The following is a 16,108-nucleotide window of genomic DNA, read 5'->3' on the forward strand; positions in this document are numbered from 1 at the left end:
TATTTTTTTTTTGCTGAACGGAAATACGGACATACAGAAACAGAATGCACACGGAGTAACTTCGTTTTTTTGCGGACCCATTGAAGTGAACGGTTCCGCATACGGTCCACAAAAAAAACGGAACGGACACAAGAAAATACGTGCTTTAAATACATGATCCGTTTTTTACTGGATCAGAAGAACGGAAAAATAAATGGCCTAATCTTTGGTTGGGACACCTTTGAGCAGGGGCGTACCTGCAGGGGAAGCGGCTGCTTTGGGGCCCTGACCCAGAAGGGGGCCCATCCAGGAGGAGGAGGACTAAAGGATTTAGTCAGGGCCCCCTCAACAGTATTACACAATGATATTATATACAGTGACAGTATAGACAGTGTAGAAAACGGATGGGACAGCTGCCGGGCCTAGTCTGAGAGAGCGATCTTTTCTAGCCACAGGAATGGGGGCGGCATGAAAGGAAAGGGTCGCTAAAAAATTAGTGGGGGAGGGGGGCCCCATTCAAAAATTTGCTGTGGGGCCCAATCATTTCTAGCTACGCCACTGCCTTTGAGAGAAAACATTGTTTTGTGGAGATAATTTTTCTTTATCCCTAGATTTATTCGTCACCCTGCATTGTATCGCGCCCATCCCCAAGAAACGTTATCAGTCCAAAAAGTTGTCTCTCTCATTGAGTCTATCCACATCCGTCCTCGGTGTCCAGTGATTTGTGTCGCTGCCACATATTCAGGTTCCACCGGTTGGAGCGTGGCTTGTTAGTTTCGTGTCGGCCTTTCCACCTCAAGTTCTTAGCATTTTCTTTCTTAGGATTAATGTTTACTGTGATACGGTAACATGAGGCACGCTGTCCACTGAGCGCCCGCCACCCATTGCATGTGACTGGGGATAGAGCATAGCGGTCATATGTGCTGGGCTGACAGATCCAGAGTCCCTCTGTACGGAGCACATGCCGCCATCATGCTGCCCTGCTTTCTTGATTAGTTTCCTTTCCTTGGCTCGTCGGTTCTGAAACCAGATCTTTACCTGCAGTGGTGAAAAGAAAAAAGCATTAATAACATATTAAACCACATTTTACACAATGCAAAAATAATGGAAATGGTATTTTAGTGGGTTTTTTTCTTTTCCATTTTGTCATTACAGAGAAGGCGTACATAGCTCATCCAGATACTGACAGACGAGTGCATCCGAGCTTTCACACCATCATATGAAATGATGAAACTCACCGGGGATTTATCAAAATTGTTGCAAAGGAAATATGTATATGTTGCAGTTTGTCCCTGCACCGTCTCACACAGTCCAATCAGTGCTGCCAGTATTAAGCCTCATTCACACGTCAGTGTTTGGTCAGTGATTTCCATCAGTGATTGTGAGCCAAAACCAGGATTGGAGTCTCCACAGACATAAGGGATAGGGGAAAGATCTGCACCTGTTCTCTGTTTAGAGCCGCACCTGGTTTTGGCTCAAAATCACTGATGTGTGAATAAGACGTTATTAGGCCTCTTGCACATGACCGTATGGCTTTTTCAGTATTTTGCAGTCCACTAAAAACGGATCCACAAAAAATACGGATGACATCCGTGTGCATTCTGTTTTTTGCAGAACAGCTGGCCCCTGATAGAACAGTACTATCCTTGTCCGTTATGCAGACAATAATAGGACATGTTCTATCTTTGAACGGAAACGGAAGGCATACGGAATACCTTTTTTTGTGGATCCATTGAAATGAATGGTTCCGTATACGGAACACAAAAAACAGAACATAAACGGAAAAAAAAATTATTATATATTTCTAGTAAGAATAAAAGAGGAACGGCACAACAAAGCGTGATGCAAAAAGGATTGTCATTTCATAGGAAATAATGGGAATTAGCCACTAAAACAGACATGTCAGGAGAGGAGACTGGGCCTCTTTAAGGCTAGGGCTACACAACGACATTTTGTCGCACCAATGTTGCGCAACAATTTTTATAATGATAGTCCATGGTGTCGCACTGCGACATACTGCGACTGCGACACGACAGTAGCAAAAAATCCATCCAAGATGGATTTTTCTGAGACTGTCGCGTCACAGTCGCAGCATGTCACGTCGCAGTGCCACACCATAGACTATCATTATAAAACTTGGCGCGTGACATTGGTGCAACAAAAAGTCGCGCAACACATATTGCAGTGTAGTTGCGACTTATTGTCACGCAAAAAGTCATCGTGTAGCCCTAGCCTAAAGTACACAACATTTATCAGTGTGCGATCTGTATGAACTGCTGGGACCCCTGTGATCATCCAACATAGGGCACATATGGGACCCCCACACCATTCATTCTGTGAGACTGCTGGAGATAGTCGAGCGTTGTAGAAGTCAATGGAGAGGTGATAAATGTTGTTTATGGGAAAACCCCTTTAATTAAGGATGACGGTTGATCGCTAGCATACCTGTCTGTCAGACAGACCCAGGTTCAGTGCAATTTCAGACTTTCGTCGAATGGTGATGTATCTGTTGGAGAGAAATTCCTTCTCTAGCTGCAGTCTCTGGTGATCGGTGTAGACCACCCTGTATTTCTCCCTCGTCCTTGTTTTTCCTGTGCAGGCAGAGAAAAGGAAATGCAGGCTTCATTATACCAGTGACCCAGTCATGTCGCTATGTATTTATATACTATATATGTATATATGTAGCATCACAAACATTTAGTAGGTAAGTGGCGGGTGTATAGTAACTCCTTAGTATTATAATATAAAAAGTACCCTGACAAGCCTGTGGTCAAAGACCATCCTCAGCCCCATAGAAACCTATGAAGGCAATAGTAGGCTTCTTTTTTAAATAAATGTATGTATGTATGTATGCTGGGATAACGTATCCCCTATCCATAGGACAGAGGGTAAATGGTTGTGATGGGACAAAGCCATTAAAGAAGATCTCTGACTTCCCCTGTTTAGTTCCTTGCACCCCCCCCCCCCCTTGTAATAGCAATTCTGGAGCGTCATTTCTTATGATAATGTTGTGCAGTTCCACTATTATTCCTACTAGAAGCTATGAATGAATTGCCCGCATCCTGCAGTATAGGACTAACAGGGAGTGCAGGGACACCTCACCCAGACTGGTAACACCCAGTTGGCCTTCATTGCAGACTGCTGGTAATTCATTCATAGACTTCTAGCAGTTATAATAGAGGAATGGCACACCATAGGATTGTAAGAATGGCTGCTCGAGAATTGTTATTTCCAGGGGAATACAAGTCAGGAGAGGCGATGGGTCTTCTCTAACTCCTTGGCGGCATGTGTCGTACATGTATGGCAGATGGGGGGTCAGAGGAAGCGTTGGCAATACGCACGTTGGTGAGCTCTGCTTTTGTGCTTGTGATGTAGATGTTTAGAGTTGTGATTCTTTTCAGTGGTTATCCTAGGCACTAGCCTGCTTACTATATTACTAGATCGGTATGATGTTACATGCATATTTCTGATGCAGGCTCCCCTTCTTGTTACTTTTTTAATATAGTATTTTATAGTATTTTTTTTGCAATTTTTGGTCTAGGACCTTCTTTTCCGTTTTGGTACGGTGTGACCAGTTACTTAAAATAGGGTCTTGTGGTTTGGTTGATGAGAAATATAAAAAAGTTGAAAATAACAAAAAAAATACATTATTTTCCTAAAAATATTTTTAGTATTAAAACGCAAAAACTATATAAATGTGGTATCGTTGTAATCGTCCTGACCCGGAGAATGAAGGGAACAGCTCAGTAGGGAACCCGTAAAAATGAAAGTCATACAACTATGTCACATTTGCATTTTTTTTTCCAATTTCACCCCATTTGGATTTTTATTTTCCAGCTTCCCACTACATCGTATGTAATATTCATATGGCTATGTGAAAAATAAAAAAGTTATGTCTCCGGAGTTAAAGACAAAAATGGAAAATCGCTCGTTCTTCTAAGAGTTTAGTGAAGGCCCAAAACATGGTGTGAACAGAGGCTAATGTTTGAGCTGTATAATGTGTACCATAACTGTTAGCTTTCACTTGCATTGTGTTTTACAGCCGTTTCAGGTTACAGTGGCTGTGCATAGGTTTCACAGTCCCTACGGGCCCTCTAACACCTCTCATACAATGTGCAGAGCTATTTATGAGGCAATTACTGCTCAGATGTGGGAGCAAGTGTTACATTTTACAGATTCACAAGAATTTACCCAAAAAAGCTTTTAAGTAGAAAGGTATAAGGATCTGGTAGGGGAGACTTCCTTTTCAACACCTCTGGTGTTCCTGCAGCAAAGTGCCATTGCCAAGTGCCAGTACACATGAGAGGTAGCAGTTGGCGATCAGTTGTCCACGGGATCATTCATGTGAAAGATGGCAGAAGCAACATAGCAGACTGGACCGGCCAATCGGGGCCAAGCATTCACTAGGGTTCAGGAAAATGGCACAAGTCAACTGATCAAGCCATACACGTGTATTTTTGGCCGACCACGGCCAATGTCTTCCAACAGGACTGATCAGCAAGTCTACCAATGGCCATTGGGATGACTCACTCTAAACTTTCATACAATGATCGGCCAAAATGATCAGAATCATCTGTTTCGCCAACCTTTATCTTGTGTATGGGCAGCTTAATGGAAACAATCCTGGTCCCATAATTATTACACTGTGGGCTGGTAATGTAAGTAATTGCCTAGTGTGTTCTACAGTGGAGGACTACTACTGGAATGATGTGAATCTGCAAACTCTGTAACTGGGCCCCTATGTACCATGTGCCATTTATAGAACTGGAGTGTTCTTATATGGTGCACTTTAGGTGAACATCCATTATATGAGTGTACATTACAATTGTTTATACATTAGTAGTATTCCACTTTATCTAGATTTATTATTGAAGAGAATGTATTTATGCGCAGATGTACAGGTGCATCTTATGTGGATATCTGGATCCACACAAATTATATTATATTAAATTATGGTCCGATTATGTGTTGATTATTTTAAATCATGCTTTTTCTCTATTTTTATTTTTCAATCTATTTGAGTCCGCTCCATGTAAGGCTACTTTCACACTTGCGTTCAGAGCGGGTCCGTCTGGTATCTGCACAGACGGATCCGCTCCTATAATGCAAACGCTTATAATGCAAAATTTTTTTTTTTTTTGTTCATGATAATGCAAACGGATCCGTTTTGACTTTACATTGAAAGTCAATGGGGGACGGATCCGTTTGAAAATTGAGCCATACTGTGTCAACTTCAAACGGATCCGTCCCCATTGACTTACATTGTAAGTCTGGACGGATCCGTTTGCCTCCGCACGGCCAGGCGGACACCCGAACGCTGCAAGCAGCGTTCAGGTGTCCGCTCACTGAGCGGAGCGGAGGACAAACGCTGCCAGACTGATACATTCTGAGCGGATCCGCCTCCACTCAGAATGCATTAGGACTGGACGGATCCGTTCGGGGCCGCTTGTGAGAGCCTTCAAACGGAACTCACAAGCGGAGCCCCGAACGCAAGTGTGAAAGTAGCCTGGTGGTTGGCTGGCGCGGCTGAAATCAGCAGGTTTAGCTGAGACTTAAAGAGGACCTGTCAGCAGATCATGTAATATGTACAGTACAGACCAAAAGTTTGGACATACCTTCTCATTCAAAGAGTTTTCTTTATTTTCATGACTATGAAGGCATCAAAACTATGAATTAACACATGTGGAATTATATACATAGCAAACAAGTGTGAAACAACTGAAAATATGTCATATTCTAGGTTCTTCAAAGTAGCCACCTTTTGCTTTGATTACTGCTTTGCACACTCTTGGCATTCTCTTGATGAGCTTCAAGAGGTAGTCCCCTGAAATGGTCTTCCAACAGTCTTGAAGGAGTTCCCAGAGATGCTTAGCACTTGTTGGCCCTTTTGCCTTCACTCTGCGGTCCAGCTCACCCCAAACCATCTCGATTGGGTTCAGGTCCGGTGACTGTGGAGGCCAGGCCATCTGGCGCAGCACCCCATCACTCTCCTTCATGGTCAAATAGCCCTTACTTTCAAAGTTTTCCCAATTTTTCGGCTGACTGACTGACCTTTATTTCTTAAAGTAATGATGGCCACTCGTTTTTCTTTACTTAGCTGCTTTTTTCTTGCCATAATACAAATTCTAACAGTCTATTCAGTAGGACTATCAGCTGTGTATCCACCTGACTTCTCCTCAACGCCACTGATGGTCCCAACCCCATTTATAAGGCAAGAAATCCCACTTATTAAACCTGACAGGGCACACCTGTGAAGTGAAAACCATTTCAGGGGACTACCTCTTGAAGCTCATCAAGAGAATGCCAAGAGTGTGCAAAGCAGTAATCAAATCAAAAGGTAGCTACTTTGAAGAACCTAGAATATGACATATTTTCAGTTGTTTCACACTTGTTTGTTATGTATATATTTGTATATAATTCCACATGTGTTAATTCATAGTTTTGATGCCTTCAGTGTGAATCTACAATTTTCATAGTCATGAAAATAAAGAAAAATCTTTGAATGAGAAGGTGTGTCCAAACTTTTGGTCTGTACTGTATGTTCAGTATTCTGCCCGGTAGGGTTGCCCTGACGAATAAAACTATACCTGTATGGTCAAAATCTCTGGCGGTGTTACAGAGAAAAGCTTCATTCTACAGGGAGTGCAGAATTATTAGGCAAGTTGTATTTTTGAGGATTAATTTTATTATTGAACAACAACCATGTTCTCAATGAACCCAAAAAACTCATTAATATCAAAGCTGAATATTTTTGGAAGTAGTTTTTAGTTTGTTTTTAGTTTTAGCTCTTTTAGGGGGATATCTGTGTGTGCATGTGACTATTACTGTGCATAATTATTAGGCAACTTAGCAAAAAACAAATATATACCCATTTCAATTATTTATTTTTACCAGTGAAACCAATATAACATCTCAACATTCACAAATATACATTTCTGACATTCAAAAAAAACAAAAACAAATCAGTGACCAATATAGCCACCTTTCTTTGCAAGGACACTCAAAAGCCTGCCATCCATGGAGTCTGTCAGTGTTTTGATCTGTTCACCATCAACATTGCGTGCAGCAGCAACCACAGCCTCCCAGACACTGTTCAGAGAGGTGTACTGTTTTCCCTCCTTGTAAATCTCACATTTGATGATGGACCACAGGTTCTCAATGGGGTTCAGATCAGGTGAACAAGGAGGCCATGTCATTAGATTTTCTTCTTTTATACCCTTTCTTGCCAGCCACGCTGTGGAGTACTTGGACGCGTGTGATGGAGCATTGTCCTGCATGAAAATCATGTTTTTCTTGAAGGATGCAGACTTCTTCCTGTACCACTGCTTGAAGAAGGTGTTTTCCAGAAACTGGCAGTAGGACTGGGAGTTGAGCTTGACTCCATCCTCAACCCGAAAAGGCCCCACAAGCTCATCTTTGATGATACCAGCCCAAACCAGTACTCCACCTCCACCTTGCTGGCGTCTGAGTCGGACTGGAGCTCTCTGCCCTTTACCAATCCAGCCACGGGCCCATCCATCTGGCCCATCAAGACTCACTCTCATTTCATCAGTCCATAAAACCTTAGAAAAATCAGTCTTGAGATATTTCTTGGCCCAGTCTTGACGTTTCAGCTTGTGTGTCTTGTTCAGTGGTGGTCGTCTTTCAGCCTTTCTTACCTTGGCCATGTCTCTGAGTATTGCACACCTTGTGCTTTTGGGCACTCCAGTGATGTTGCAGCTCTGAAATATGGCCAAACTGGTGGCAAGTGGCATCTTGGCAGCTGCACGCTTGACTTTTCTCAGTTCATGGGCAGTTATTTTGCGCCTTGGTTTTTCCACACGCTTCTTGCAACCCTGTTGACTATTTTGAATGAAACGCTTGATTGTTCGATGATCACGCTTCAGAAGCTTTGCAATTTTAAGAGTGCTGCATCCCTCTGCAAGATATCTCACTATTTTTGACTTTTCTGAGCCTGTCAAGTCCTTCTTTTGACCCATTTTGGCAAAGGAAAGGAAGTTGCCTAATAATTATGCACACCTAATATAGCGTGTTGATGTCATTAGACCACACCCCTTCTCATTACAGACATGCACATCACCTAATATGCTTAATTGGTAGTAGGCTTTCGAGCCTATACAGCTTGGAGTAAGACAACATGCATAAAGAGGATGATGTGGTCAAAATACTCATTTGCCTAATAATTCTGCACGCAGTGTATATGTAACTTAGGTAGGTGCACCTCAGCTCGGAGTTTGCCCTCTCCTTGACTGACAGGGTCAGCCATTATTGCCCTCTTGCTTGGCTCTATAATCCCTGTAGATTTTATAATTACACAAGCGCAGTAATCACCTCAGCAGTGGGGATACCCGAAGGAGATGTACTGCACATGCGCCGATTATAGAATCTGTAGTGCATGCATGGTCTTATAGGGCCAGATATGAGGACATTGGTGGTGTCTGTCAGTCAAGGGGAGGGGATTGTGGCAAAAGCTGGAGAGCAGAGAAGCTGAGGGTCTGGGGGCAACCCTGGGGCCCACCCCTCACTGCTGCGCAGCCCTAATTTGCTTATAGAATAAAAGTTTTTTTTAGCTCTGGAAGAAAAATATCACTTTAATAAACAGGATCAACCCTACCAGCCAGTATGCCTGGTTTTAATGAGTTGATCCTGCTGACAGATCTTCTTTAAAAGGGACCTGTCACCTCTCCAGACATGTCTTTTGAATTTACTATTTGCTTTCCCCATGTAATAACGATTCTGGATCATCTATTCTCACGGCCCTATGTCATTCCTATGTTATTTCTAATAGAAGTTATGAATGAATTGCCAGCAGCCTGCAGTAAAGGTACAGATAGCAGTTGCCAGTTGGGAGGGGGGTGTCCCTGCACAGTCTGAGTGGACAGAGTCAGACACGCCCACTACTGGTAACACCCAGCAGAACCTTTACTGCAGACTGCTGGCAATTTATTTGTAAACAGGAATAATAGAGGAATAGTACAATGTTGAACCATAACAATAGATGCTGCAGAATTGTTAATACCGGGGAATACAATTAGTTACTAACACTGACATGTCAGGAGAGGGGACAGGTCCTCTGTAAGGTTTGCTTTTAAATGACCAGGAAAAAGGATATACTGGGCAGATTGGTTATAAATTACAATTCTCGAGGTTGAAAGGACTGTTGTCTCATTAGGCTGAGCCCACACCGGCTCTACCAGTTAATCTACAGAGTACTGGCTGCTGCACTCTCACACCTTGCTTGACCAGTTTTATTGCCAAGCACCTGTTACTCTGAAGATGTTTTTTGCCAAATTAGTGGAATATTGGTTACCATCAACTGACGAATGTAACATTCTCTCTACAACTGAACTACAATAGTGCTCTCGACAGGACTATTTTCTCGTCTTGTATAACGGAAACAAACGGAAACGTTATTTGGCCCCATAGAATTGTATTAGGATGTAGCAAAACGGAATGCCTCTTAAAGGATTCTGTTTTGCATTCCGCCCTAGAATTGCGTTATATTCCCTTATAATGGAACCTATAACGGAATTTAATAAAGCCAATGTGAACCCTCCCTCACTTTCATTCTCCGGGTCAGTATGATTACAACAATGCCACATATGTATTGTTTTTTCCATTTTAACACTGAAAAACTTTGGAAAAAACTAATTTTTTCTTTGCATCGCCCTATTCTGTTCCCCATAACTTTTTTTATTTTTCTGTATATGGAGCTGTGTGAGGGCTCATTTATTGCAGGACGAGATGTTCTTTTATTGATACCATTCACTTAGGAGGACCGAGGCCGCTGCACAATATATCCGGCTCCCCTGGTCCTTGCTAGGGGAAGCCGGTGCACGGCCAAGAGAGCTCGCTCCCGGTTTTTGACCTCCCAGATGCCGTAGTCACATTTGACCATCTGCATCTGAGGGGTTAAATGTATGCGACTGACGTTATTGTCGATCGCATACGTCAGTCCCGGGTGCCTGCTATGGCGCCCACTGCGCTTGCGAGAGGGCACCGTCTTTAAACCCACACACGTCAACATAATTTTCTGCTGGAGTGGAGGGAAGGGGTCAAAGGGCATCTACCTGCAGATTTGCACCTATGTCACTGGCTGACCTGTTACATGTGCGCTTGGCAGCTGAAGGCGTCTGTGTTGGTCCCATGTTTATATGTGTCCTCATTGCTGAGAAAAAGGATGTTTTAATATATGCAAATGAACCTCTAGGTGCAACGGGGGTGTTACCATTACACCTAGAGGCTCTGCTCTCTCTGCAACTACCACTCCTTCTCTACTTTGACATGCTCCTAGAGGCTCAGTGCATATATTAAAACATCATCTTTCTCAGTAATGTGAGCACGTATGAACATGGGACCAACACAGATGTCTTCAGCTGCCAAGCGCACATGTAATAGGTCAGCCAGTGTCATAGGTACAGATCTGCTGACAGCTTATATTTTAAATGATTACAGCCCATTTCAAGTATACATTTATTTCATGAAATTCACTAAATATGTATCTAGTTGAATAAACAACTTGTTAAAATAAAATACTTCCTATTTGCAATTTAGGATTGTCCAAAGTTTGCTGAACATTATATACATGTATGTAGATCCTGCGGATTTCTCAATCTAATATGCATGAGTAAGGCCTGAGGAGGGTTGAGCAGGTTGGACTGAAGCTTTCCAATCTGTGGAGTTCCTCAGAAATAAAACGGACATATGGAGGTTGAAAAGGATCCTATCCGATGTGTATGGCTAGCCTAACGGACACCTAGTGGACAGTCTTGAAATTGTAACATTACCTCCGATCTTAGGATGGGTTCACAAGTGTCGGAATTGCCTTCAACAAATCTGCTTTTTATTTGGAAGAGTATCCGAGGCAGAAACCTGAGGCCGACACTTGGACTTCTGCAGTGAATGGCGGATCAACACGAGGAATAGCCGCATTCAGCAGGCCTAAACCATGGGTTTTTCGCAATGTACATGCTCATTCTCCTTTCTGATTATGAATTTAATATACCCTAGTCACCAACGAAGTATCAGTGGATTAAATATGGATTTAGGCACCTAATCCTGAAGGTGTGAACTAACCCTATGGCCTCTTTCACACATCAGTAGATCATGGAGGTGAAGTGTCCATGTTGTCCATCAGTAGCACACAGATCCATTGATTTTAATGTTTTTTCACACATCCTTGTGTCTCCACTTACCATGGGTCAGTGGAGAGATAATGGAGACATGCACAATTTTGGTAGCGTGTTGTGGGCCATACATGCCCATTGAAGTCTTTAGGTCCATTAAAACCACTGAAAGGACACTGATGGCATCACTGACCACTGGTAGGAGAAGTCCCTGAAATCCTGGCAGAGTACTTGGAATACAGAAGACACACCGAGGGCAAAAAATGGCACATGGATCGACAGCAGGCCCTTTATATACATCTCCACGGACATCATAACCAACCCAGACGTGCGAAAGGGGTCTTTTACTAGAACGGCCTCTTACACATCGTCCATGATTATAATCTGATGGATTATTTAAATATCCCTATGTTTTCAGCATTTAAATGTATCTAGTGTATGTGAAGTATATGCAGGGGGCCCAAGAAAAAGAAGCCCCCCTCCAGTGATAGTATAACAAGTGCATTGTTTTTTTTTTTAACTACCCGCAAGTCCCAAAAGATGCTGAAAGTGGTCCCCATTCACATCTATGCATCCTTGGGCACGTTGGATTATTATTTTTGTGGGCCACCCTGTATAAATGATGAATCCGTAGTAATATTACAAGCATAAGGACATGAACAAGTTCTCTGTCCGGATGTGATTTGTGGTGAACGCATGGCATCCGGACTGAATCCTGACCCATCATTTCTATGGATCTCGGCACTTGAGAGTTCTTTTTCACACGTTTTTCTGCGTTCAGGAAAAATCACAGCATGTTCAATATTGTGTGTTTTTCACGCAGCTCTGGCCCCATAGAAGTGAATGGGGCCTGCAAGAAAAACGGAAGACATCCGGATGCAATGCTTTATTCACTCATGCTTGCTGGAGATTGATAGTCTTCCGTTTTTCTTCATGCGCGGATACAATCTGGATGAAACAAACGCACACACTGAATGCAATCGCAGAAAAAGATTTACTCAGATCTTCCTTAACAGATCCTATTCCTGACTTATTCTGTATCTCTTGTGTGAAAGAGGCCTTACGCTTTTTAGACTGCGCTAACACACTTTCACACTCGCGTTTGGTGCGTATCCATCATGGATCTGCACAGACGGATCCGCACCGATAATACAACCGCATGCATCCGTTCAAAATGGATCTGTTTGTATTATCTTTAACATTGGCCAAACGGATCCGTCTTAAACACCATTGAAAGTCAATGGGGGGGCGGATCTGTTTTGCATTGTGTCAGTGAAAATGGATCCATCCCCATTGACTTACATTGTGTGCCAGGACGGATCCGTTTTCCTTCGCATCGTCAGGCGGACAGTATAACGCTGCAGGCAGTGTTTTGGTGTCGGCCTCCAGAGCGGAATGGAGACAGATCGGAGGCAAACTGATCCATTCTGAGCGGATCCTTTTCCATTCAGAATGCATTGGGGCAAAACTGATCCGTTTTGGACCGCTTGTGAGAGCCCTGAACGGATCTCAGAAACGGAAACCAAAACGCCAGTGTGAAAGTAGCCGTTGTTAATTTCAGCTGCTCTATATTTTTTCAGCAATTATGGTTGTGACTAGTATGTTACATTATTGCTGAGCTTTTTTGATTTTTATTATTGTAAAACGTAAAAAGTGTACATGTGACTGGGACGACATTTTTAGGACATTTCTTATTCACAATGCAGTCATATATTAGCTTGTGTTCTGCTTTGTTTTATTGTATGTTGTTGGTATACTGTACAGAAATGTTAGTTTCTACAGAGTCATGAACCAAAAACTTAAAAGCGCCATTCTGGTCAGTGCCATTTCGTAGCGTCCGCTGTGTTATAAGACTGCTTTCCCATTCTCGGCTAGAGTCTAGGAATTGCTTCACCACTTGCGTGAAAAAAACACTTTCATATTAGGCTACTTTCACACCAGCGTTTTAGTCTTCTGGTATTGAGATCCGGCATAGGGGCTCAATACCTGAAAAAAACGCTTCAGTTTTGCCCCCATTGACAATGAAAACTGAACTGAACAGAACGGAATGCTCCAAAATGCATTGTTTTCCGTTTAGTTGTGTTCCCAGACCGGAGAGATGAAACCGCAACTTGTTGTAGTTTGTTTTCTGTCCTGGGATGCGGAGCAAGACGGATCCGGCATTACCCCCAATACAAGTCAGCGGGGATGGATCTGTTTTCTCTGCCACAATCTGCCACAATAGAAAACGGATCCGACCTCCATTTACTTTCAATGGAGTTCATGACGGATCCGTCTTGGGTATGTTAAATATAATATAACCGGATCCGTTCATAACGGATGCAGGCGGTTGTATTATCAGTAACGGAAGCGTTTTTGCTAAACTCTGCCGGATCCAGTAAAAATGCTAGTATGAGAGTAGCCTTAGGTGAATTTTCATTCTAATAAAATATAAAAAGTGTCAATAATTGGTTTAGGATGGACCCCCACCCTGTGTCCACACGTGACTGACATGCTGCTGATGTGTGCAGAGTTCTACCATATCGGCAAAGTAAGAAATCACACTGCCTAAGAAATCCACAGTCTTTACAATAGAGAGGGGGAAATCTGCAGCCATTTCTGCAGCAAAAACTGCATGTATTTTTTGATGTAGCAGATTTTTTCGTTGTATTTTGTCACATGTGGAAGGGCTCTATTGGTATATTCACACGGCAGGTTCGCTGCCGTGTACGTGGATTTATGCAAGCTCCGTTCAGAGGGGCAGTCGCATAAAGGCCGCAGAACCCATGAAAAATATGCAGTAACCCCACAATAATTAACCGGCTCAAATAAACCGGGATTTGTCACGGATTTCAATACAATGGGTAATCCGCGGCACCACTTTCTAGCTCATCGTTTCTGCAGTGTATTCTCTAATTAGTCACCTTTTAGGCAGCGGAATGAGACTTATAAAAACACAGTCTGTGGTGCTGAGTCTCACCCCGAAAAAATCCATCCCAATTATGCATCATCTGAGACCACCCTCAGGGTGCCTGCACACAATGTGGATTATGGGCTGTTTTTCAGGGCGGATTATTGTGCGGAAAACTCTGCAGCATAATACAGTAGCAGCAAAGTGGACGGGATTTGACCAATGTCATGTATTTTCTGTGCGGAAGTTTACTAACAGAAAATCCGCACAGATTTCTGCACCGTTTTCTGTGTGTTTCCGCACCAATACTGCGCCAAAAACTGCATGTGCTACTTCCGGTTTTCGGGGCGGATTTGCTGCAGATCTCAGCCTTGCATTGCAAAGGATGAAATCCGCACAAGAAATCTCACAATTTCCATGCTGTGGATTTCAAAATCCGCACGGCAGGTCAATATCCAAAAATTCTAAGTGAACAAGAAATGTGTCTAATCTCCTACACTTTACTACGCCGTGTATTTTCCGCATAAGTGCAGGTAGCCTTATACATAGTGGTTTTCTCCATTGGCTTCAATGGGATTGTCAACATCAACAGAAAATCCAGAACAAAAATCATACAAAAAAAAAATCAAAACCACTGTTTTTATGCGTTTTTTTGTGTGGTTTTCGTGTGAATTTGCAACATACAAATCTGCAACATGTGCAGTTTCCACGCCAAATCTACATCAAAATCTGCATGTGTTACTCGCGGATTTAGTTACAGATTTGATGCTATGATCTGAACCAAAAATCACACAAATAATTGACGTGCAGGTCTAGCGTATTTCCATAATAAAAAGAAGTAAAAAGCAAAGTGTACATGAGATTTGTCGTACACTTCGCTGGTACCATACTATGAAAAAAACATGCGTAATCCGCGACGTAAAAGTGCCTTGATGAATTGGTAACAATTAGTTTTTTTTTTTTTTTTTACAATGAACTTAACGCTGTATTATGTATGTATATATATACTGTAGTTCAGAGGGCATAAGACTGATTTCATGGCTCAGTATTACACTTTGGAGAATCTCTATGCCCTATGTTCTCTTCTACGACACGTTTCTCAATGACTTATAGCATATGGAGAATGTAAAGTTTGCTGACATAATCTATTCATTTAACTTGTGATTTTCTTATTACATTTTTTATCTAATTTGCAATTCTACATTGCATATATGCGGTACTTACCTGCAGGATTTGTGTGCATTGCTTTCTTTGCCCATTCATAAGGCTGAAGTCTTTGGTTATTGGAGGATGGCTGAATATTCACAGTACTTACAGGTACTTCCCCAGATCCTGAATGATACATGTCTCTAAAGTCTTGAGAGTCATACCTTGTCTGTCCATTAGACAATCCAGATATTACCGGAGGAGAACTTGTTCCAGATATTCCAGGGCCATAGTAACTGTATTCATCCACTGCCATTCCATAATTGTTTTCCCACAAACTTGACGGGTGTCCATGGTTGTCCACGCTATGCACATTATGGTACCCCATATAATTTGAGTAGTGGGGACTTACTGGAAAATTCTGCAGCGGTAAATTGCCATTGGAGTACTTTTTACATTCAGGATACATGCTGCTCTCTTGGTACTCAAAGTAACTTACGTACATTGCTGAGATGCTGCTGGGTTTTAAACCTTAGGGCATGATTATTCACAAATCAAAATCAAAAGTTTTCTTCCATTTTTCTTCTTTTCCTTACTTATGTTTCTTTTGCTTCTCCCATGTATCTGTCAGTGGAGAACTTATGGTGGTGAAGATCCAGGCTTAACAAGTTGTCCCTTCTGATGTAGAGGTTGCTGCCACTTCCTTTGAAATTCCATTAGCATTGAAATGAAAAAAAGAAGCATGCGGCCAACTCCACCTTGCTTTAGGTTATGGTGCTTCCTTTTCCCAGCTGTCCCTTCTGAAGTCCCCACCCTAGAAACAGTTTAATTTATGACAGGGTAGAAGCAAGAGATAAGCTTTCTCACATTTGATCCCAATGCTGCTTAAAAAATACTGACCATATTCCCGTGTAAATGCCCATAATGTTTTTTTACGGGGCGTTCCCTTGAGCTTTGTTTAGTATAA

General features: G+C 42.4%; 1 protein-coding gene across 1 annotated transcript; it reads right to left on the reverse strand.

Annotated features, from left to right (window-relative positions):
• Window positions 1–810: 810 nt before the first annotated feature.
• On the reverse strand, window positions 811–15,646 carry LOC120978078 (homeobox protein CDX-1-like). The gene is made up of 3 exons (XM_040406313.1): window positions 15,220–15,646; window positions 2,425–2,570; window positions 811–1,017 (listed from the first exon to the last, which is right to left on the reverse strand). Exons 1-3 carry the CDS (start codon window positions 15,644–15,646, stop codon window positions 811–813), a joined length of 780 nt encoding a protein of 259 aa, XP_040262247.1.
• Between the last annotated feature and the right edge of the window lie 462 nt (window positions 15,647–16,108).

Source organism: Bufo bufo, chromosome 8 (assembly GCF_905171765.1).
Source record: "Bufo bufo chromosome 8, aBufBuf1.1, whole genome shotgun sequence".
In the NCBI taxonomy this organism is placed as follows: Eukaryota; Metazoa; Chordata; class Amphibia; order Anura; family Bufonidae; genus Bufo; species Bufo bufo.